The 20521-nt window shown below is 42.9% G+C and overlaps 1 protein-coding gene across 1 annotated transcript in view; it reads left to right on the plus strand.

The window, feature by feature from the left end:
* The first annotated feature begins 9023 nt into the window (after positions 1 to 9023).
* Positions 9024 to 20521, plus strand: part of SFMBT2 (Scm like with four mbt domains 2) — a 77865-nt gene continuing 66367 nt past the window's right edge. The window contains exons 1-3 of the mRNA XM_026052463.1: positions 9024 to 9189; positions 15653 to 15747; positions 16006 to 16246. Of these exons, the coding sequence (XP_025908248.1) occupies positions 9084 to 9189; positions 15653 to 15747; positions 16006 to 16246 (442 nt within the window). The 5' untranslated portion in view covers positions 9024 to 9083. The remainder of the gene's footprint in view (positions 9190 to 15652; positions 15748 to 16005; positions 16247 to 20521) is intronic.

Here is a 20521-nt window from a genome sequence, read left to right on the forward strand (position 1 = left end):
TGAAATGGGACTTTCTGAAAGACCTTAGTGTAGCTATTAGGCCAGACTCCCGCATGCCCTGTTGAATACRCATTGATGGGACACACACTGCAGGTGAGCTCCTCAAGTGGCTTGRGTGTTCACCATCACATCTCGGAGAGTCTCTGTGTGGAGGAAAAGAGAATCCAATTTGCATTTGGTGAGAGGAATAAGGTAGAATTAGCCCCAGAAAGGTGGCTTGAAGGTTTGTGTGTTAAAATGGCTCGTGGAAGTTCATCCTAGGTAGACCTTGCCACCACACGATCTCCTGGTTGCCACTGTGTGCGTTTAGGGTGAGATGGGTCTTATTCCCACCTGTGTTGTACCGAGGGATGGCAGGATGTGCCTGCGAGATTTAGAACTTCTTTTCTGGCAGATCTTCTCAGATGGTGAGGCAGTTTCTGGGTGTAGAGTGCTGAGAGGGAGGCAAGCGCTTGTCAACCCGAACTCAAATGCTGATCAGCTGTGCTGTTTGCATGAACAGTGCCAAGACCTAAAATGTCATATTCCTAAAAAGCACTGGAATTGGATGGCAGATGTTTCCTGGATTCTGGTTTGTGTCTTTTTTTTTTTTTTTTGGAAAGCCACTCCAGGTGCCACAGAACACGATGATACAAAAGGCACAACTTTTTGCCCTGAGAGATGAGAGTTTYGGCTGACAAGTGTCTCCTGAGTGGATACCTGCATTAGGTCCACCAAAACTGTGTTGTGCATTTTCTCCTGGGTGACTTCTGACACTTGGCAGCTCTGTCCTGTTCAGACAGCCTGACTGATTTCWCTCCACGTGGCTGGTGCCAAATGAGATATTTTGGGGTGATAAGCAGCTACGCATGCTCAAATGACCTATCGAAAAGACTTAGTTGTTTCATCTCCACTCAGAACCCAGAGGTGGGAGAAGACAGGCCGTTGCAGGTGGTTCATGTTTTTTCTCTACTTTGTTCCTGTGTGGTTTTGACTGTTTTAAAGGGGGTCAGGGATATTGATTGGGTCTTCTTCAGGACCCTATTTCAGCTGACCACTTTAGGAGGTGCTTAATCTTAAATGTATTGTGTTCCCAAGGGAGGCAGAGGTCAATGGACTCTTAGCACAGACAGAAGAGCTTTTTCCAAATTGGGCCGAACTCATTAAAATTGCCCACTGCATAATGGAAAAGGCATTGGATGTCTCATACGCAACAGCACAACTGGGAACAGGAAGGGTTAGTGCATGGTGACTTTACTTTCTCTGGCCTGTCACCTTCTGCTTCCGTTTATATGCGTGCAAAGAGGATGTCAAATACTAGTGCTCTGACCTGARGGGATTTCACAGCTATTTGGGATAAGTGTAAATACTACAAGTGCAAGGCAGGGTGAAGAAGCACCTGCTGCAGTCAGTAGCTCCCTAAGGTGCTTTGGACACATTCCAACCTGCCRCAAGTCTAGGTCTTGGCCCTTAGGCTGCCTTCATCCATAGCACACCTAAAGGTGGGYGGAGTACCTAAGCCAGCTGCTCCCCTGTTTGCTATCCATCTCATTTTTTTCTGCCTAGTACTTATGGGCATTTCACTGTAAGTTAGTCAATATARTTAAATCTATTATTTTACTTGCTGCCTTATCTCACTGCTTTTTATTTCTGTATCCTGGAATCGGTGTTTGGGGCTGCAAGGATGCAAAAGTTGTTGAAGAGGCTTGGCTCCATTGCCATGATAATTTGTGTCATTCAACAGTGGGTAAACAGGGAGGTGTGCAAGGACCTGTGGCCACCACCTTGGACAACCCTTCCTGCAAGATAGGTCTTCAGAGAAGTTAGCTCCCTTCTTTTTTCCCGTTCCACATGGCTACTCCAGATCTTCCTTGCTCTGATGAGTAAAAACTTTCCTTTAATTGMCCATATTTGCATGTTTTCCCCTCAGGGTTGGTTCTTCCTTTTCCATACTGCTGCACAAGTGAAAAAAGAAACCCTATGTGATTTCAGGAGCAGAAAGATTATCCTTATTGGATGACTAGAGGAAGCAACCTCTGTGGGTTATGTAGAGCATCTCTTACCTGGAGATAGAATTGTAGTCTGTACCAAGATTGCTCCAGACAGGTCTGTGTGTTGCCTCTTCCGAATAAAAAAGGGGCTTCATGCCCACACAATCTATTCCAGTTGTTTAACAGCCCCATTTTTAGTGAAGTTCTTTCTCATGACTCAAATCAAATTCACCCCACTTCAGCTCCTGCAATTTAAACCCAGCTCTTTCCATTCAGCCCACTAAGAACATAGACAACAGATTATTCCTTGTCTCCGCTTAGCTGATTTGTTTTCAAATATATTTTCAATATATTTCAGCATTGGGAACACTCCTAGATCTGCAGATTAGGTGATTTTTTTTTTCTATGCTACAATATTGCCTGAACCAACACAGCCCAGTTCAAAGCCTGGTTATTTGTCCCTAATAAAATTCTACAGGGTGTTCAGTATGAAAGAGAAATTGTCACTTGCTCTAAGTGGAAACATTTGATGATAAGAGCCCTCAAATAAATAACATTAAAACGCAAAAAAAAAACATAAAACTGGAAAGAAAAGGGCAGGAATTTGCAAGAAGTGACCCTTAAAAGGTTTCCAACTGGTACTTTGTGTGAGAAGAGACAGGCTCTTTCTCTAGGAGGTGAAAGCTGTTCCTTGATGTGTTCAATAGCCCTTCTGAAGGAGCCTCCGTTTGCATTGTGCAGTTGCTCAGGGGGTGCAAATATTGTGGCAGGCTGCCACTAGTGTTTCTGTATGAAGCCTGTTTTCGTTTAGGGACCTCTGCCCAGAGGAGCAGACTTTTCTTCTTGGCCACAGGATCAGTCCTGGGGATCCTCATGTGAAATGCAGTAGGATGATTTGCAGTGTTGCCTATGAGCTAGGTTTTTTGGAGGGAGTTGGAGGCATTTATTGCCTTGTAGTGTATGTGCTCTTAGAGGTGGTCTCTGAGCTCTTAAAAAGATTCCCTACATTGTTTGGAGTGATGCTCAGGGATCCGGACTTGAAGATCTGGAAGGGAGTATTCTTGACTTGTCCTGAACTGTAGAAAGCAGAGTTTGTGTGAGTTGTGATTTGTGGTGTGGCTATCTGGGAAGAAAATTCCCGCATGTACTGGGACTCGGAGCTGCTGGTGTATGTGAGGATTTGGGGGCTAGTGGTGAATGGAGCCAACCTGGTCAATGTGGGGCCACAGGAATACTGAGTTGGATCAGGTCCTCCAGAGGAAGGGCGGAGTTCCAGAGGGAAGGAGATGTTGTGGAGGGAAATGATCACGGGTGGGCAGAAGAGCAAGGTGACTGTGCTTTGCAGTGTCGCTTGGATGATACTTGCTCTCAGACCATGTTGCCTGGATGAGAACATGTCTTGGTGGGTGACCTGAGGAGACATCATGGCACTGCTCTTTACTGGGATCATAGTAGTAGTTCCTACTGCTTGTATCCTGCTTGGGCTCCACCTGGGCCTATACCTAGTCTTACAGAGCTGAGTCCTCCTTCACTCTGCCCTAASTATAGGGCCAGTGTCATTTGGCACTAGGTTTGCTCCCTTCTTCAGCTCATTTGTTGACAGACTTGAGCGTCTAAACTCTTGGCAGGTGCTGTGCAAACACAGGCCCCACCTCAGGGTAGTTTGTTACATCCATTTTCTTTTCAAAATAGTTTTCTCGGTCTTTTTCTATGGCTTCTTTGTTCACGTTCTGCAGAAGGCTTGAAGGCAGTAAAGACGACATGAGGAGATGGCACATGGTAGTGCTTGACTTGAAGAGCACTGAGTGACACATGCGGATAGGTTCACCAGTAGCATCTGCCAGGACTATCCTGTGTCCAGTTTCCCTCCAGTTTGCTGGAAAAAGAAAGCCAGGGAGTGAATCTAGGGCTCCTCTGACCAATGAGACAAAACTTCAGTAGCAATAGGGCTGAAATCTGTTCTCATGCTAAAATTACCTATTCCATGACATGTATCGGAAAGAGAATTGAAAGTGCAATGACCCCTGAAGATACCTGTAGGTCTGCCTTCCCTCACTACATCCATGGCTGGCATGGGCTATTTTCCAAGAGCAAGATGTTGCAGCAAAACATGTTGGAGGGAGAAGGGAGGTTTTTCTGGAGTAACTCTGATGGAGARCACTAGGGCTCTCCATTTGTGCACCTGAGTAGAGGATGATCATTGTACCAAAGGAAAGTGGGTGAGGTGGAGTCAATGAGATGAGAATTGCAAAGCCAATACTAATGGAGATGACAAGGCATAACGTTAGAGATGATGGTGACCTAAGATGATGGTGAGCAAAGAATGACAGTCATGGGAAGGAGCAAATAAAAGACCTAAAACCTGAGATTTTTTCCTTTTTAGACTGCATTTCATAATCTCTTTCTTCATGTTTTTGGCTAGCATCATGTCACCTTGAGCTTCTTACACTGTTGTTTCCCATCCRCTGTTTTAAGGGCTGCTAGTGTGGCTTGTGGTCCTTAATTTGGTTTCCAGCAGATATACATTTCTTCAGACTGACAGAAAAATCAGAGTATGACAGTACACATTACTTGCTTAATGCTGCTGATTGCGGGCCAGTCAGTGTGCTGCTGTTAGCTGTGTGGCTGCGGAGTCTGTCTGAAGTGTTAATTAGCAGCAATTAATGAGAAGAGAAAAATTAATACTCTATGTCAGCTTTCTGTGCTGCTTAGTTATATCAACACTAAGACTCAGAGCTATACTGACGCTGATGTTTGCATAAGAGTTTGGTCTGGCTTTCACATTATGTAAGGAAGCTGCTTAAATGTTCTCCTAATATATGCGCCAAACTGGAGTTATTTCCCAATTTGGGAGACAAATTGTAGCCGCTAACTGATGTAGTTTCCTTAAGATGTGGGTGCTCTCAGTGTGACATTCCAGAAATGAGGCATTCTCACAAGTGACTTCAGGAAAAACAAAACAAACAAAAAAAAAGAACCCCAACCCCTCCCAAATAATAAAACTTGAAAAAGCATTAAATTCTGATTAAAATCTTGTAATTCTAATTGTTGCTGTTGATGACACTGTTGACTTGGCGTGTAAGAAATTTGGCATCTTCTGTAGCTAGAAGCTCAAGCTCAACCCTAATTRCTGCTGGGAACTGATTTTTACTGCCTTTTGTTCCTGGAGTGGACACAAGCACCTTGGGCGTGTTCCTTCTTGTTTTTCCATAGTTTCTAGGATCTGGTGTGATCCTAGGACACGGTGCCATGTGTTCACTGAGGCACAAGCCCCTTCTCCTGGGTCTGGTGGCAGATTTGGAGCATTTCTGTGTGGGCAGCTACCTGCTTTGTACTTGTGTAAATATTGTGACTGCCTGAATGGACTCCTCCATCTTTTTATCGGTTCATAATTTTCTCCTAATAGGAGCATTATGAGGTTTAACTATGCAACCAGGCAGCTTATCTTTCTTCTTGGTGTTTGTATTGTTGCCCCTGAGTTCCACTTGACATGATTGATTTGGTGAATTTCAGCTATCTCTCTTTCTGTCTCTTTTCATATACCCCTTCTGCCACTGTCTGGTCCTAGGCAAAAATAAAAATAGCTGAATCCACCCCAAATTTAGCTTCAGTTAACACCTCTTCTCCTTTCTCCTCTAACAAGCTTGATATAAAATCCTGGTGCTTAACCAATCCATTATTAATGATATTTACAGAAGTATTCTCTACTGTAGGATAAGTGTTTTTTGACTTTCAGTAGACCGATTGCTTCTAGTTTCATAGTTAATTGAAAGTTAATATACATTGGGGATGAGTGATATATATGTTMAGAGGTTAGCTGCACTCAAAATACTCATACTATACAATACACTTAATTCATTAGCAAGTCTCCTGTCAACAAAGAATAGAGATGAAGAGCTATAGTTGCCATCACAGTGGGGAATTGATCATTATTATTTATGGAGTGCTCAGAGTGTACTAAGCACTTTGTAAAGAGCCCAACAAACATATTGCAAACACAGGTTTAGAGTCTCTCGKTATTTGTTTTTTCAGATGTTTTTCCTTCTGTTGTTAGGTTCCCTTAAGATGAATAGAAATTGCTGATGGGGGGGGTCTAACTTTGACCCAGGAGCCATCAGTTGAGGGTTGTGTCATCCTCCTTGGCAGCTTGCTTCTATCAGCAGTGCGTTGTGAGGTACCTACAGTTTTAGCGTGGATTAATTGTGATGTCTGCAATGTTACTGTAATAGCTCCAGCAGACAATGCYGCTATGCTTCAGTTAACAAACATCATTGTTAGACTTTTCATGCTCCTTGTTTCTTTGGTCCTTGCTGTGCTTTAACTGCTCACGCATGTCCGTTTTTCTTGCATTTTTCATTCRAAGGGTCTTAAAAACTGGGAACGAGAAACCTACGACGAAGCACTCTCCCTCTTTCTATTTATAACCGCCATATCTTGCTTTAYTGAATATGCTTTCTGAGTAGTAAAAGTTGGAAAAAAATCCCATAATATTTTTACAGTCTTACTACCTCTCATTTGGCCTGGCTTCTCTCAAGAAATATTTTTTTCTTATTTTTACAGAATACAGAATATTTAAGGTTGGAAGGGACCTCTAGAGATCATCTAGTCCAACCTTCCTGCTCAAGCAGGCACACCTAGAGCATGTGGCACAGGGTGGCATCCAGGCGGGTTTTGAAGACCTCCAGAGTAGGAGACTCCACAGCCTCCCTGGGCAGCCTGTTCCACTGCTCTGTTACCCTAACAGTAAAGAAGTTGCTCCTCACCTGGAGACGGAACTTCTTGTGTTTCAGCTTGTGGCCATTACCCCTCGTCCTATCGCTGGCCACCAGTGAGAACAGCCTGTCCCCTTCCTCCCTGCATTCTCCCTTCCTGAACTTATACATATTAATCATATCCCCTCTGAGCCGTCTCTTCTCCAGAGAAAACAGGCCCAGCTCACTCAGCCTCTCTTCRTACGAGAGATGTTCCATTCGTTAATCATCCTGGTTGCCCTTCTCTGGACCCTCTCCAGAAGCTCCACGTCCCTCCTATACTGGGGTGCCCRGAACTGCACACAGTACTCCAGGTGCGGCCTCACCAGAGCTGAGTAGAGGGGCAGAATCACCTCCCTTGACCTGCTGGCAACGCTCCTCCTGATGCAGCCAGGATCCCATTGGCCTTCTTGGCCACGAGGGCACTGCTCACTCATGGTTACCTTAGTGTCAACCAGGACTCCCAGGTCCCTCTCCGTGGAGGTGCTTTGCAGCAGGTCCACCCCTAATCTGTACTGATGCCTGGGGTTATTCCTCCCCAGGTGCAGGACCCTGCACTTGTCCTTATTGAACCTCATGAGGTTCCTCTCTGCCCAACTCTCCAGCCTGTCCAGGTCCCTCTGGATGGCAGCACAGCCCTCCRGAGTGTCGGCCAATCCACCCAGCTTGGTGTCATCCGCAMACTTGCTCAGGGTGCATTCCGTGCCCTCGTCCAGGTCATTGATAAACAAGTTGAACAGCACTGGGCCCAGTACTGACCCCTGGGGGACACCACTGGCCACAGGCCTCCAACTGGACTCGGCCCCATTTATGACCACCCTAGCCATGCTTCTTGCAGAGCATTTGGTGTCGGCACTGCCAGTGTAGTTAGTCCTTTAGGTCATGCTAGGCTTGCAGGGATCCACTGATTAACGGGACCTGGGTGTGTCCTCTACATCCAATATTCTGCACACGCATCTTCCCCAATGTCAGTCTTTGCTTTCGCACATCTTGTGCAAGTAGCTGRTTCCCTCTGTGCCCATAACCCAAACTCTTGGTTTCTCTTTCTCTGCCTGCATTTGATACCTCGTAATTCACTGCCTGCTCAGCGAGTTTTGCAGAAAAGCTCACTTTGGAGTTCTTTCTTTAACRGTTCCTAAAGTGCATCTCTGGGTATTGTTCGTCTGCTGGATTACTTTTTGTAGAAATATATTCCTCATTTAGTCTGGCATCCGATTCCAGACCTGCTCAGTAGATATTCCCTTTCTTGTTTGATTTTTCATCTTTGTATGTTTTCATTCCACAGTATTTTTTTCTGTGCTCATGGTTTCTAGAAGAATCTCCCCTGCCAGTATAGCCCAATATATGCATGAGTTAATATTTCTATTTCATAAAGGTATTTTGCATGCTGAACTTTATTTTCTAGGGTTTTTGCAATATTTCCAAGTGTTCTCCATTCAGTGCTCCCTCTGCTACTTAATCACCAGTCTCCTTCAGAAATTCCATTATGGCAACTGAACTGCATATTCTCATGCACTATTAGCCATCAAAAAGTTTGATGCCAGAAGCGAAGCTTATTGTAGGATGGTTGAGTTGCCCTGTCTTGGTTTTCTCTGTTGGCATGGGTTATGCCTTATGGGTTTGTCATTGAATATTGCTGATGATATTATCTCAGCATCTTTTCTGTTGTTGTTGCTATTGCTGTTAAAATATTACAGCTGCTACTACTTTCTGGTTTTATTCCYGTGACTTGTGAAGCCTCTGTCCTTGGGTTTATGGTGGTCTGTCGCCTGCTCTTGGTACCCAATCTGTTTGAAACAAAACTAGCAAGGAGCACATCTTTCATTGTTCTGTGTACTGATTTGGTGCCCTCAGTGGGAAACTGGCCGAAGACAGTGGGTGGCAATTAGCTTAAAAGAAACTGTCTCTCAAACTTGCCATTAACTATCTTGTTTTTCCATGGTATTGGTCTTAGGTAGTCAGATGGATGAGATACAAAAGTTGGGGATGAAATACAAGATACAGTGCTAAGAGCCTGAAATCTAGTTGCTAACTTTTCCTTGGTTGCTGCAAGTTTTTGAATAGGCCTCCAAGAAAGGAAGAGGTCCTCTGTCATGGATCCTCATCCAGCTGCACCTCGCCTCAGAGGAGGAAGGGTTGGTGAAGGTTTTGAGTTGTTCCATGCTGAAGAAGGAGTAGGACCAAAGGGCTATGATTGTTAAAATCAAAATGCAGGAGAACTTGAAGCCTGTTAGGAATGGCTGAGGGAATGGGTTAGTTTGGGTGGAAGAGCTCACTCTGTTTTCCTTTTCCATTTAGCTTGTCCTCTAGGAGGTCCCTGCTGCAGGATGAATTAGGAGGGGAAGGACTCATACTTTGAACGATGGAGACAAGGGCGTCTTTCATCGCCAGCATGCAGGAGACCCAGCATCTCTCCCCGGAGAAGGGCCAGAGCCCGGCCAACGGCAACAGGGAGCAGTCTGATTCAGGTGGGTTCTCCTCTATGCTCGTGGTCACCTCAGGGATTACAGCTCTGTGACTTTCCTGAGTCATATGGACTAGTCTGTGTCCTGCATCATGTGGGTTCTTGGTTGCTGGATCAGAAAATCAGAGCTTTTCTTTTTCTGGATATTTTTTTCAAGAAATATTACCTGCTAAATATTAAAAAACAATGGGAAATCTTTCCCAAGAAATCATAATGTGTTCTATTCTTTCCTTACCATCACCACTTTATTTTCTTTTATTTTCTTTTTTTCTTCCTTTTGACTTTTGTGATTAAAAAGAAGAAATGAGTATTCAAAAATTACAATATTTCCCCTCCATTTTGATCCTTCATCATAATTTCCGCTAGATTTTTTTTTGCTCCTCTTGGATGTTTCGGATGAGGAGACTTCAGATGTTTGCCCAGCCAGGAAAGCTGGTTGTCTGTGTGCTTCTAAGTATAAGTGAACACTGCAAAGCCCTGAGGTGGAGACCTGAAGGCTTAAGTTGGTTAAGTTTGGGCATCTTCATAGTAAATGTGGAGGAGTTGCCCAAGCTTGCTTTTGGGGTCAATGGAGAGAAATAGACCATGAGGTTCCTCTCATCCTAATACTCAGTTCCAAAATGGAACAGGCAAAACTCAGTGTGAAGGTAACAGTTTCTCTTCACTCACTGACCTGTGAGCAGTTGTCTTGGATGCAAACAATCRTTTTTTACTTATCTAATGCAAAATGTATGAATCCTGTCCCATGACATTCCTTCTTTGGCATAGCATTTGCGTTTGGGCCTATTGGGATTTTCCTGAAAAGTTTGGGGTAGGGTTGGCCATTGCTTGTGTTATCTCTTTACAGTGTCAATAACAGGCTGTTGGTGTGCTGCTTATATATATATAGGAACAAGGCATATCTGTTTGTTTTGCTTCTCATTATTTTTTTRAGTGGTGTAATACTGGCACGTAAGATGCCTGGTTTGGATACCCTGTCCTTACGTTTAACCTATGGCATGGACTGAGTGACAGTTTTCTGTTCTGTGTATTTTCTTCTTTTTGATAGGCTTCTTTGCATACAAGTTCGATGAATAAAGATATGGAAGTCCTTAGGCATGTAGATGCCTAAACTTCAAATCTGTGCTCAACTTTCATAGAAACTAAAAGGATTTAAGTACATAAATCCTTTTTGCGTCCTGAGTGCTAGTGATTTCTTCTGAAATTAGGGTCCTGTGAGCTCAGCTGATGCTCTTAGGAGCTGATGCTTGTTAGGAGAGCAAGATAGAGCAATTTTTACTGAGCCATTACTCTGCAAAAAGTTTAATCTTTGCACAGAAATGCTTGACTTGGGGTTTGGATGCCTGAACTTTCCTTTCTTCTAGAAATCTTCTGATTTCCGTAAAAGGGATTCTTAACGAAAAGATTCTGAGTTATAGATGGCAGATTAAAATTCTTTGCTCCTGTCCTGGAGAGCAGTGGAGACTTGTGCAAGCTTGGGAACCTGAACATTTTTCAGAGGTGACCTCGATGTTAGCATTTTTCTTCTGAGAACATCTGTTGGAGGAACCACCTACATGCAATTTATAAAAAGCATTCAGAACTGCCTAAAGTCCACATCCATGAAAATTGGTGCCCTTGTTATTGTCAAATGCTATTAAATGCTCTTCAGATGTGATGGTGGCAATGTTGCAAAGTCTCTGTCTCCTTTAAAACTCTTCTTCTTTTGTCTTAAGAGTCTTTTCATCTTTTCTCMTGGATGGGGCTTTTTGTGCTTTACTATTCATTGGTATGAAATCCTTTGCTGTCTGTGTGTTCTGTTCCGTGCTGCTCCTTGCTCAAAGCCCCCAGGATTTTGGCTGCTCACCTTTCAATTTCTTCATTTCTTGTAGACATTTAGGGACTCAGTGATTTTTCCATTTTCTTGGGCAATGGGGATCTTCCTAATTAGAAAGATATGAAAAGTGTTTGGCTCTCTGCCATGTTCCCTAATGAGTTGGGGAGGAAGAAGGGAAAGAAGGGCAGGGAAAAAAAAAAAAAAAAAGGCAGTTTGAGACCATATCATAACTGGACTTCAAGTTCTGGTCTGCACAGTGACCTTGCGTGTAAGCTCTTTAGGGTGAGAATGGACTATTTTGCACTGCCCTTTGAGCAGTGGAAGTGATGTGAACTGCCTTATGTTGCTTTGGATAAGAATGTAAATATTGCTGTTAATTCCCTGTTGTGAAGGAGAAAGAGGCCCCTTCCAAAGAGTGACTAATAGGGATGGCAAACAAGGATCATTTTAAGTTAAAAATCTGAATTTGGAACTGTGATATCTTAAAATACCTTAAAAACAAGCAAACAAAAGCAAGTTATCTGATGCTGCTTGGATTGCCAGGGAAAAGAGATGCACTTTCAAAGAGAATCTCCTTTTCTTAACAAGGGCACCATGTTGCCTCTGCATTGAATTGTCTTCTAGAATTGCCTGCTTCTCCCCAAATTAAGCTGAAATTAAGCTAAGCCTGGTTGGAGCACAGGGGAGCATCTAAGTCCTGGCTGCCTTCAAGGGGCCACCCTCTCTTATGAGATGAGTTTCATATCCTCTAGTTCTGATGTGTTCAAGTAGACCCAAGTTTCTGCTGGATCCATTTATATTTATGGGATTGATAGTACTAGATTTGTTTGCTGACAGCTGGCATCCATTCTGCACCAAGAGGACCTAGCCTGTGGTGCCTGTGTTTCTCTGAGAGGCTGGACCTTGGTGACTCTCCCAAGACCATGCAGGAGGTTTGTGCTTGATCAGGGTTCCCCCCAAGTCCTTGCTTAGTGTTTTAACCACCATCRTCTTTCAGTTTTCCCTTCACTGACAAAGTCTTGAATTCCTCTAACGACTTTAGGTAAGTAGAGTCAAATGGCTTAGCAACTTGCCACAAATGCTGCAGTTCTGGAAGACATTTTCCTTCAGGCAAGCCTGGGAGAAATCTGTGTATTTGGAGCAACACAGATCTTTTATCCGCCTTATTTCCTGTAGTTGCCCATCCTGAGAGGCTAATGACAGCTGGAATGGTTGCATTTTTATAGAGCTAATGCATGGAGGATTGCAGAGCAATTTAAAGCCATTGAGAGGCTCACAGGTAATGACTTGTTGATTTTTATTTGCCAGCCTAGGCCTGTTTATACAACACCATATTGTAGGCCAGCCAGGCTTGACTGTTTCATTAAAAAAGAGCATTGGGCCTAAGCACCAATAATTGGAAAAGGAACTGATATGTAAAATAAGCCTAACGCCAGATTTGTCATCTCACARGGAGCTCTGCAAAATGCTGGCACCTGAGATTTTGCACCTCCACAGTAAAGCTAGGACTTGGTTTTYGGAGCGCATGGCATGAGACTTGGTGAACGGATTGACTTTGTGATCACCGTACATAATACTCATCAATTGGGTACAATAATCATCATTGTATGTTAGAGACTTTGCATTTAGATACCTGCCYCTTAATCTGGGCATCTTATTCTGGGCATCTTGGGAGACATCAGCAAGGAGATGGATATTTTTTGATGGATTAAGGGATTTATGCATGTTCCATATGCATGTTCCAGGATTTATTCCTGTTCCATGAACTGATAGAATTGAGAGTATGTCATTTGATCTAAATGTTGGGATAGAATTGAGAGTATGTCATTTGATCTAAATGTTGGGCTGATCCCTGGGTCGCACTGTCTCTGCTCTGGATGGCCCCACTGTAATATTTTTAGAAAGGAAGAGAATGCTTAAAAATGATTTGGGAAGCTTCGAGTCCCTTCCCAATCCTATGGTGTAAAATGAAACAAAATAGAACACTGATACCATGATAAATGAACTCCCTGACATTATTTTTATGGACCTTGTAAAAGTAATKTCCTGATAAAGTCTGCAGATAAAACACAGTAGAAGAGTAAGACTTGTGATGTGTCAGGCAGAAATGGAYTGACAGTGAGCAAAGCCTGCATCTCCTTTGGGGTCTTGGAGCCTCATTATTTGGCTTTAGAAAGGAGAGGACTGTGGCATTTTAAAAAGCAAATGTTGTTCATGAGTTTTTCTGGATTGGATGTGAAGGTGCTGTATGTGAGTGGACGTGCCAGAAATGGCCAGTTGTCCCCCAGGACAGATGGGGCATGTCTTGGGTTCAGCATCTTATCTCTGCTCTTCCCTCTTCATTTTCTTTCACATCCCAGCAGGAAGCAGCAGGGCCAGTGACTCTGGTGGAATGGCACGTGGTGGTGTGGGTCATGATCTCACATCTAGTCTGCTAGCACTGCATCAAAATGGGCAATGAGAAGGGTAGGAAGCCTTCTTGTATTCATAAYTAACATTTGTAGTGCTGACCTAACTAACTTTGTTGGTAAAATCTGCAGAAAACATTGTCAGCTTTACATTACATTACGAGGGCTAGAGGTTATGTACTTATTATTTTAAAATCCCTTGGATAGACTTATGGGAAGGACTTATTTTCACAGAACGCTAGAAGAAAGAGAGATACTGTCTAGGCTCACCAAAATAGGTTAGAGCAAAAGGCAGGAATGAAAAATGAGAATATATTAGGACCGTMAAGTTCTGACGGGAAACTTCTAGTGCCCCGAAATGGAGCAGCTGAGGAGAGAAGATAGAGCCCAGAGCTCTATGGAGATGTCCTGTCCTAGTCAGATGTCCTGAGTTTGAGGTGTCTTTGAATTTTGAGAGCCACTTTCACACCATAGAGTAGATGGGTGTAGCAGTAAGAAGAAAGTAGGCAGAAGGGAACAATAAGCAAGAACAACCTCCAAAAACCTGCGTTTTTGCAGACTCTGGCTCACCATGAGGGCACGTTCTCCTGATAGCACACTGGAGGCATTTGCAGTTTTGTCTCTTTGTCTTTTCTTTTTCATGTCAAATGTTGCCTCTTTTCCACAGGAATATAGTCAAGTTGCTTAAATCCTTAGAATCTTTTCAGCAGAGACTAGTCCTTAACTTCCTTAGTCCTTAGCTTCCTGGACTTCAGGGACGTTTGGTTACTGACTTCTAACGGGACTAGGATTGGTCCAGCTTGGAGTAGAAAGATACTTATACACAGAAGAGATTTTAATTTTGGGTAAGTGCCTCCTCCCTACCTCTGCCCTTCCACCGTGGGCTACTGTGCTTTATTTTGGAGGTTAAGCTCTTGAAACCTGTAGATCTGATGCTTCTCTAAAACATAAMCTCCTCCGAGTTATAGGTTGTTAAGACTGAAGGATTGCCCCACTCATCCAAAGTTGTCTGCTCGATACAGGTGAGGAAACTCTTAGTAATTTTTGCAGCAAGCCTTGTGACTAATGCAGTCTTGTCTTTCATTGRAAAAATGAGGAAATCTCTCCTACTGGTTTGATTCTTTCAAATGACCCAGCTTCTGTCATGCCTGGAAGTTGCTATAATGATTGCAAGAAATAAAAGACAAACCTGTCATTTACTTTGATGTTGATTTTTACCTCTTTTCAGATTGTAATCATGGGCCTGTATTGATACTTCTCCTACTGAGCAGGAGAGTTTTAAGAGTACCCAGCTTGTCACTGGAGTAAATGCTGATCTATGGCATCATATTTAAGAAGGTTGATTGAGTTTATGGCAAAGAATTAGACCTTGGTCTTGACACAGCAGTGTGAAAAGTGTTTAACAGTGGTGATGGTTCAGTGCTCCTCTTTAAATTCCCAGGCAGATCTTCCCCTTCTGCCAKCTCTGTCTCAAATCCTCCTCTGATATACTTTTTTCCCCCTTGTATCAATGAGCCTGGATCCATGGGTAGGAAAGAAAACCTGTTTCTTCCCCTTTTAATAATGAGAGATTCCCATAGCACAATATAATTTTCTGGTTCTGAAAACCGGAGACCTGTAGCAATAATTGCAATAAATTAACCCTGCCATTTTCTTCATAAAACTGTCCGGSGAGGTTTCTTAATTCAGTTTGTCATGAGTCACTTTAATTACATCATGACCGCACTGATGAATGTTTGGGCAGGTAAGGGTCTCGCCGAGTTTGCCTGATAAATGCTTATTGCAAAGGGCTCATTGCTAGACTGTAAATATTTTTGCTCTGGGGATGAAACCGAGGTTTTTGAGATTGCTTTCATTTTGTTTCCAGGCAATTGGATTTGGCTGAATTTTTTTTTTTACTTCTTTAAGTGAAAGAAGGTTTATTTTAATTACTGTGTGCATTTCTRTGATGCTCTGAGGTTTCTGTTCCACTCCACGTGGTGAGTATATAACAGAAAGCCCCTTCTCCAGGAAGCAGGATTGRGGCAATGATAAGAGCAAGGTGCAAAGAGGCAACCATGGTCTGGGGAACAGTGCTCAGTTTTTCCAGGGAACTACTTGTGTAATTGACCCTCCTGGAGGACCTCTGTTTGTATTGCTGCTCTCCATTCTCATTATTACAGCTTTCTTTGGCTATGTGGTGGTTTGTTTTTCCTTTCATTTTATATATATTTATATATTTTTTTTCTTCCCCTATTGAGCAGATGATGGCTCAAGCATTGAGGACACAGACTTCAACTGGGACGAATTCCTGGAGGAAACTGGGGCCAATGCTGCTCCCCACACCTCATTCAAACACGTACGTGCTTGGTTGATGCCTTGTGAGCTCCATTTGTGGTGTTCCTCATCACCTCCTCATGACTTTGCATCATTGGTATATGGCCCAACAATRGTCCTACCTGTGCAGGTTGCCAGGGACATGGTTGGATTAAGGATCACAACCATCAGCTGGCTACCCTAAATCTGTTCTTTACAGGCAGTGTCATCTTTCTGGTCTAGGGAGGGCTCTCCCTGCAAAGGAAAAAAAGTAACACCATGCCTTTCAAATTTTTGTAAGGTTGAAATCAGCCTTCAAAGCAGTTTCCAGCCAGGAATGAAATTGGAAGTGGCCAACAAGAGCAATCCAGACACATATTGGGTAGCTACGATCATTACTACATGTGGACAGCTCTTACTGCTTCGTTACTGTGGCTATGGAGAGGACCGCAGGGCAGATTTCTGGTGCGACGTGATGACAGCAGATCTTCACCCTGTTGGCTGGTGTACGCAGAATAACAAGGTCCTGATGCCTCCAGATGGTGAGTTCTGCACGTTTTGCCGGGTCATGCTCTAGTATTGGTCTGATGATGAAACTCCAGACTTCCAGTCAATCTGGAATGGGTCAGTCTCAAGGGCCTCAACTGGTGTTGGGTGATGCGACTGCAGAAGTTGTTGTACAACAGCTCAGGGTCAGGTGTCAGCAGATCAGGGTATGATTGAGTCCATCTAGAAAAGGAATTTTTCCCTAACTGCTAAGAACAAAATAAGTTTCTGTAGGAAGCTGCCTTAATAAGGAAGTGTTGAATTGCAAAAAATACTATTTTTTGTTCTGTTGGGGTAAAGGGGGAGAGTTGTTCTGTAGTTCTAGAACAGAATGACCAATTTTTTTTTTGTATATTCTCTGTTCAGTTTAGGTGTAAATAAAATCAGAATTTGCTTGTGCATTCTTCAAAACTCTCCAAAAGTTTTATTCTGCAAGTTGTATTCTCCATTGCCAGATTCCATGAGCTTTCAATTCCAGTGATAGATACACAGATTAAAGCCATTGAGATCTGGGCAATATTACTTAAGGCATCTCGTGATTGTCAGCTCTTAGATGCACAGCAGCTGAAGGCAAAACCTGTGTATGTGATCCATATTGGACAGTTTCTTTAAAAAATACGACTTGCTCTCTAGCATATAAGAAGAAAATTATCTAAAAACTACTACTGCTTCTGAGCATCCAGTTTGTTCAAGGTTGGGGAAGCAAAGTATTTAGCTTCTAAGTTGTGCATGTGTTTAAGAAAAGCCTCATTTAAGGATTCTGCTGCTGATGATTCTTTGTTGCACATGACCATTGAGAAGGTGTCGTGTGGTTTCTCCTGGTTTCACCTCAATTTCTGATGAAATGAGCTGTTGGGGACTGTCTTGGCTCAAATCAGGACTGAAAGACTCATTCTTGTCTTGCATATGTCTCACCCTGAGATGGGCTGTTATCTCTGGGCTTCTTTTGGTCTGACTGTGTCCTCTGAATCAACAGAGGATTGACTGCCTAAAAAGGAGGGAGAGAAAAAAGAAARTCTTTTAGATACAGCTGAGAAATCTGTGGGACTAACATTGGTAAATTAAGCTAACATGAGAAGGATTCATTTTTTTTTTTATTTTTTTATTGGTCTCCTAAACTACCTTTTATTACATGGATTGTAATCAATGTTGCCAGAAAGTGTACAGTGTGGTAAACTGAAGCTCAAAATGCCAGGGTCAAGGGGTGAGAGATTTTATTGACTGTGATAATAGAAAATAATGATTGTTTTATAACTGGAGGCAACTGCTTTTCATGGAAACGTTGGAATCTGCTCTTTGGGTTGTGGTCACTTCCATGTGTGAACTGTCTTGCTTGAGTGACTGTAATTATGCAGTATGTTGTTCTCCTTGGGCTGGCAGCTGTCTGCTGCGGTGGACCCCAGATTTGGACAGCTGTCTTGGTCATTTTTGTCGTTTGTTTGTTTTCTTCCATCTTCTCAATGAATAAGCTTTATTGCATAGATTTTTAGTATAGTTTTCAGAAAATGCAAATTAACTGAAATGTCCAAATTGCAATTTCAGAGGAGATTTCAAGATCTAAGAGTTGAAGTTGTGTGTGGAAATGAGAAGTTTAAAAATGCCCAGGGGATCTGAGCCTTTGGGACCTCTCTCTCACTTGTGAAAAGGTAGAGGTCCAAAATGTGTCCTTGAATCACAATGACTCCCATGAGTGTTTACCCATTGGGTTCAGTTCTGAGGTCCAAGGTGGATTGGAAGCAATAGGACATTGCTTCCATTCAGGCTCCTCAGTGAAGAACTTGGCTTTTCAAAGTGTTTTTTGTCTGCTCTAGGAAGAAATGGGCTCAGACTAGTTTTTAAAAGTGGCTCATAAGTACTAGACTTGCCATACTTAGATGTCTGAAGTTACTCCTGTGGTTATTTTTTTTTTTTAATCAGTGAATGTGCCTACTCTTGAGGCAAACTTCATTGCAGTCCAGAGTTTTATCTAGTGAAGACTGCAGGATCTGACCTTGCCTTGCTACAGGAGCAAGTGCTGTTTTACCCAAACACCACCAAAATGTGCTGCTTTTAGCATCATGCGCTCTTTTGTTTCCAAACCTTTGGAAGAGCTGAAAGTGAGCTCCAAGTTAATGCTATTCCCAGGGCCTGATTCTGCACAGTTTGATGGCAGCAAGACCAGACTGCTATATACGAGCAGCATGGCCAGTTTTGGTTAGTTGTCGTTAGGGTTTGTTATTAATTAGGAGTTGAAGGCTCTAGTTAATAAGCAGATCTGCACAGAGGAACTTGTGCACCTGGCAAGATTCCAGCAGCAGGACAAGGTTCTGTTTTTGCTTGCAAAGCAGATAGGAGTGATTGGCGCAAATCTTGCAAATGCAATGCCAGACAGCAATGCTGCAGAGCGACTGGGTGACGAATTTCATTAGATGGGAGAGAGATTGGAAGGAGGGGGAAAAAACAAAGTAAAAAAAAAAAAAAATTACCAAAAACCACCCTATTCAGTTTATCAAATCAATGGAGCTTGATTTAACGTTCAACACAGAGAGCTTTCAAGGGGCAGCTGCCAAATAATTATTGTTTATGATCCTAATAGACGGAAGTTGTTTAATTTACAGGCTGTTAGGCTGTTATTTATGGGGTGATGGTAGTATTGCATCATGGTGACTGTGAGTATAATGTCCAGTCAYGTTATGTCCCTGCTATGACATTCTAGTGCAACAGGACTAAGGGCCAAAATACTCCGGTTTTCAGTAAAATGCACTGGCTTATGGAAGGGCAATATGAATGTGAGTGTGTGGCTGCGTGCTTTTTCCCCCACACTTCCTTTCCCTGCATGAAATCAAAGGAGTAAAACTGTAGTTACTGCAAGCTCTGCCGTTAATTATATTTTTCTCATTACAAATCGGTGTGTAATTTGAATTGCAAACTCAACTATCCTGGCAGAATAGATCTGTTTACCATTCAAAGCAAAATGAAAATTATTTAAATTAGTTAATGTAGAACTCATTTGAATGAGATGGATGTTTATTCATGAACTGGCTCGAGGAAAGTGTGAAGCTGTCCTTATGGTCTGTAGCTYTGGCACGGAGCAGTCCTGAAGTCACGTCCTGGGACGGAGGTTTCTTCTTGCATATTAACCGTGGGTGCACACCGATGGGTAGATACTGCCTGATACAGCTGAATGTGATTTATTTTTTATTTTTATTCCATTTCTTTTGAGATCCTTCAGTGGCAGTTCCTATAAGGAAAGGCAGCTTGATGCAAAGTTCATCAGCYGCGGTGCTAATGTGGAAATTGGATTCTACTCTATGTGAGTAAGGGGTAATTTAGGTGACAGTTAGCTAAAACCTTCTCATTTTGGTCTATTTTGCAAATAAGGCCAGCCTTTTTATCCTCGTATATCTTTTTCCAGCACCAGGCTCCTCTTTAGCACAGAACTGARCAGGCTGTTGAAAAAACATCTCCCCCAGAGTCATGTTACCTATTGAGCATTGAAAATTTGTGCATTATCCTTTGTAAGCGAGAGGAGAAGTAGATATGGTTGGTCATCCCAAAACTTGGGATATGAAAATACCTTGATTTGCACGTAATCCATCATACTGGATTGTGCTACTGTGTAAAAATGTGTATAAATTTATTTGTGTAAAAATAATAAATAGGTGAACAGAGAATTTAACATTTATTTATTTATCTCATGGTAGGAGACACTATTTGGCTTTCCAAAATGAAGCAACCAGAGCTTGCCCRCCTCTGGAGCTGTTCTCTTAGAAGTTGTGATCTTCAGTGTATTTTAACCAAAACCAACCTTCCTTTGTTTCTCTACTTGTACTGTGCTTGCAGCACTATAATTAAAATATAGGTAGAGGGATCAGATAAGCAGKATGCACTCTCACAGATTCACAGAATATTTAAGGTTGGAAGGGACCTCTACAGATCATCTAGTCCAACCTTCCTGCTCAAGCAGGCACACCTAGAGGGTGTGCCTGCTTGAGCACAGGGTGGCATCCAGGCGGTTTTTGAAGACCTCCAGAGTAGGAGACTCCACAACCTCCCTGGGCAGCCTGTTCCACTGCTCTGTCACCCTCACAGTAAAGAAGTTCCTCCTCACCTGGAGACGGAACTTCTTGTGYTTCAGCTTGTGGCCATTACCCCTCATCCTATTGCTGGCCACCAGTGAAAACAGCCTGTCCCCTTCCTCCCTGCATTCTCCCTTCCTGAACTTATACATATTAATCATATCCCCTCTGAGCCGTCTCTTCTCCAGAGAAAACAGGCCCAGCTCACTCAGC

This window comes from Nothoprocta perdicaria, unplaced genomic scaffold (genome assembly GCF_003342845.1).
Source record: "Nothoprocta perdicaria isolate Ctin4 unplaced genomic scaffold, notPer1 scaffold_89, whole genome shotgun sequence".
NCBI classification, from domain to species: domain Eukaryota; kingdom Metazoa; phylum Chordata; class Aves; order Tinamiformes; family Tinamidae; genus Nothoprocta; species Nothoprocta perdicaria.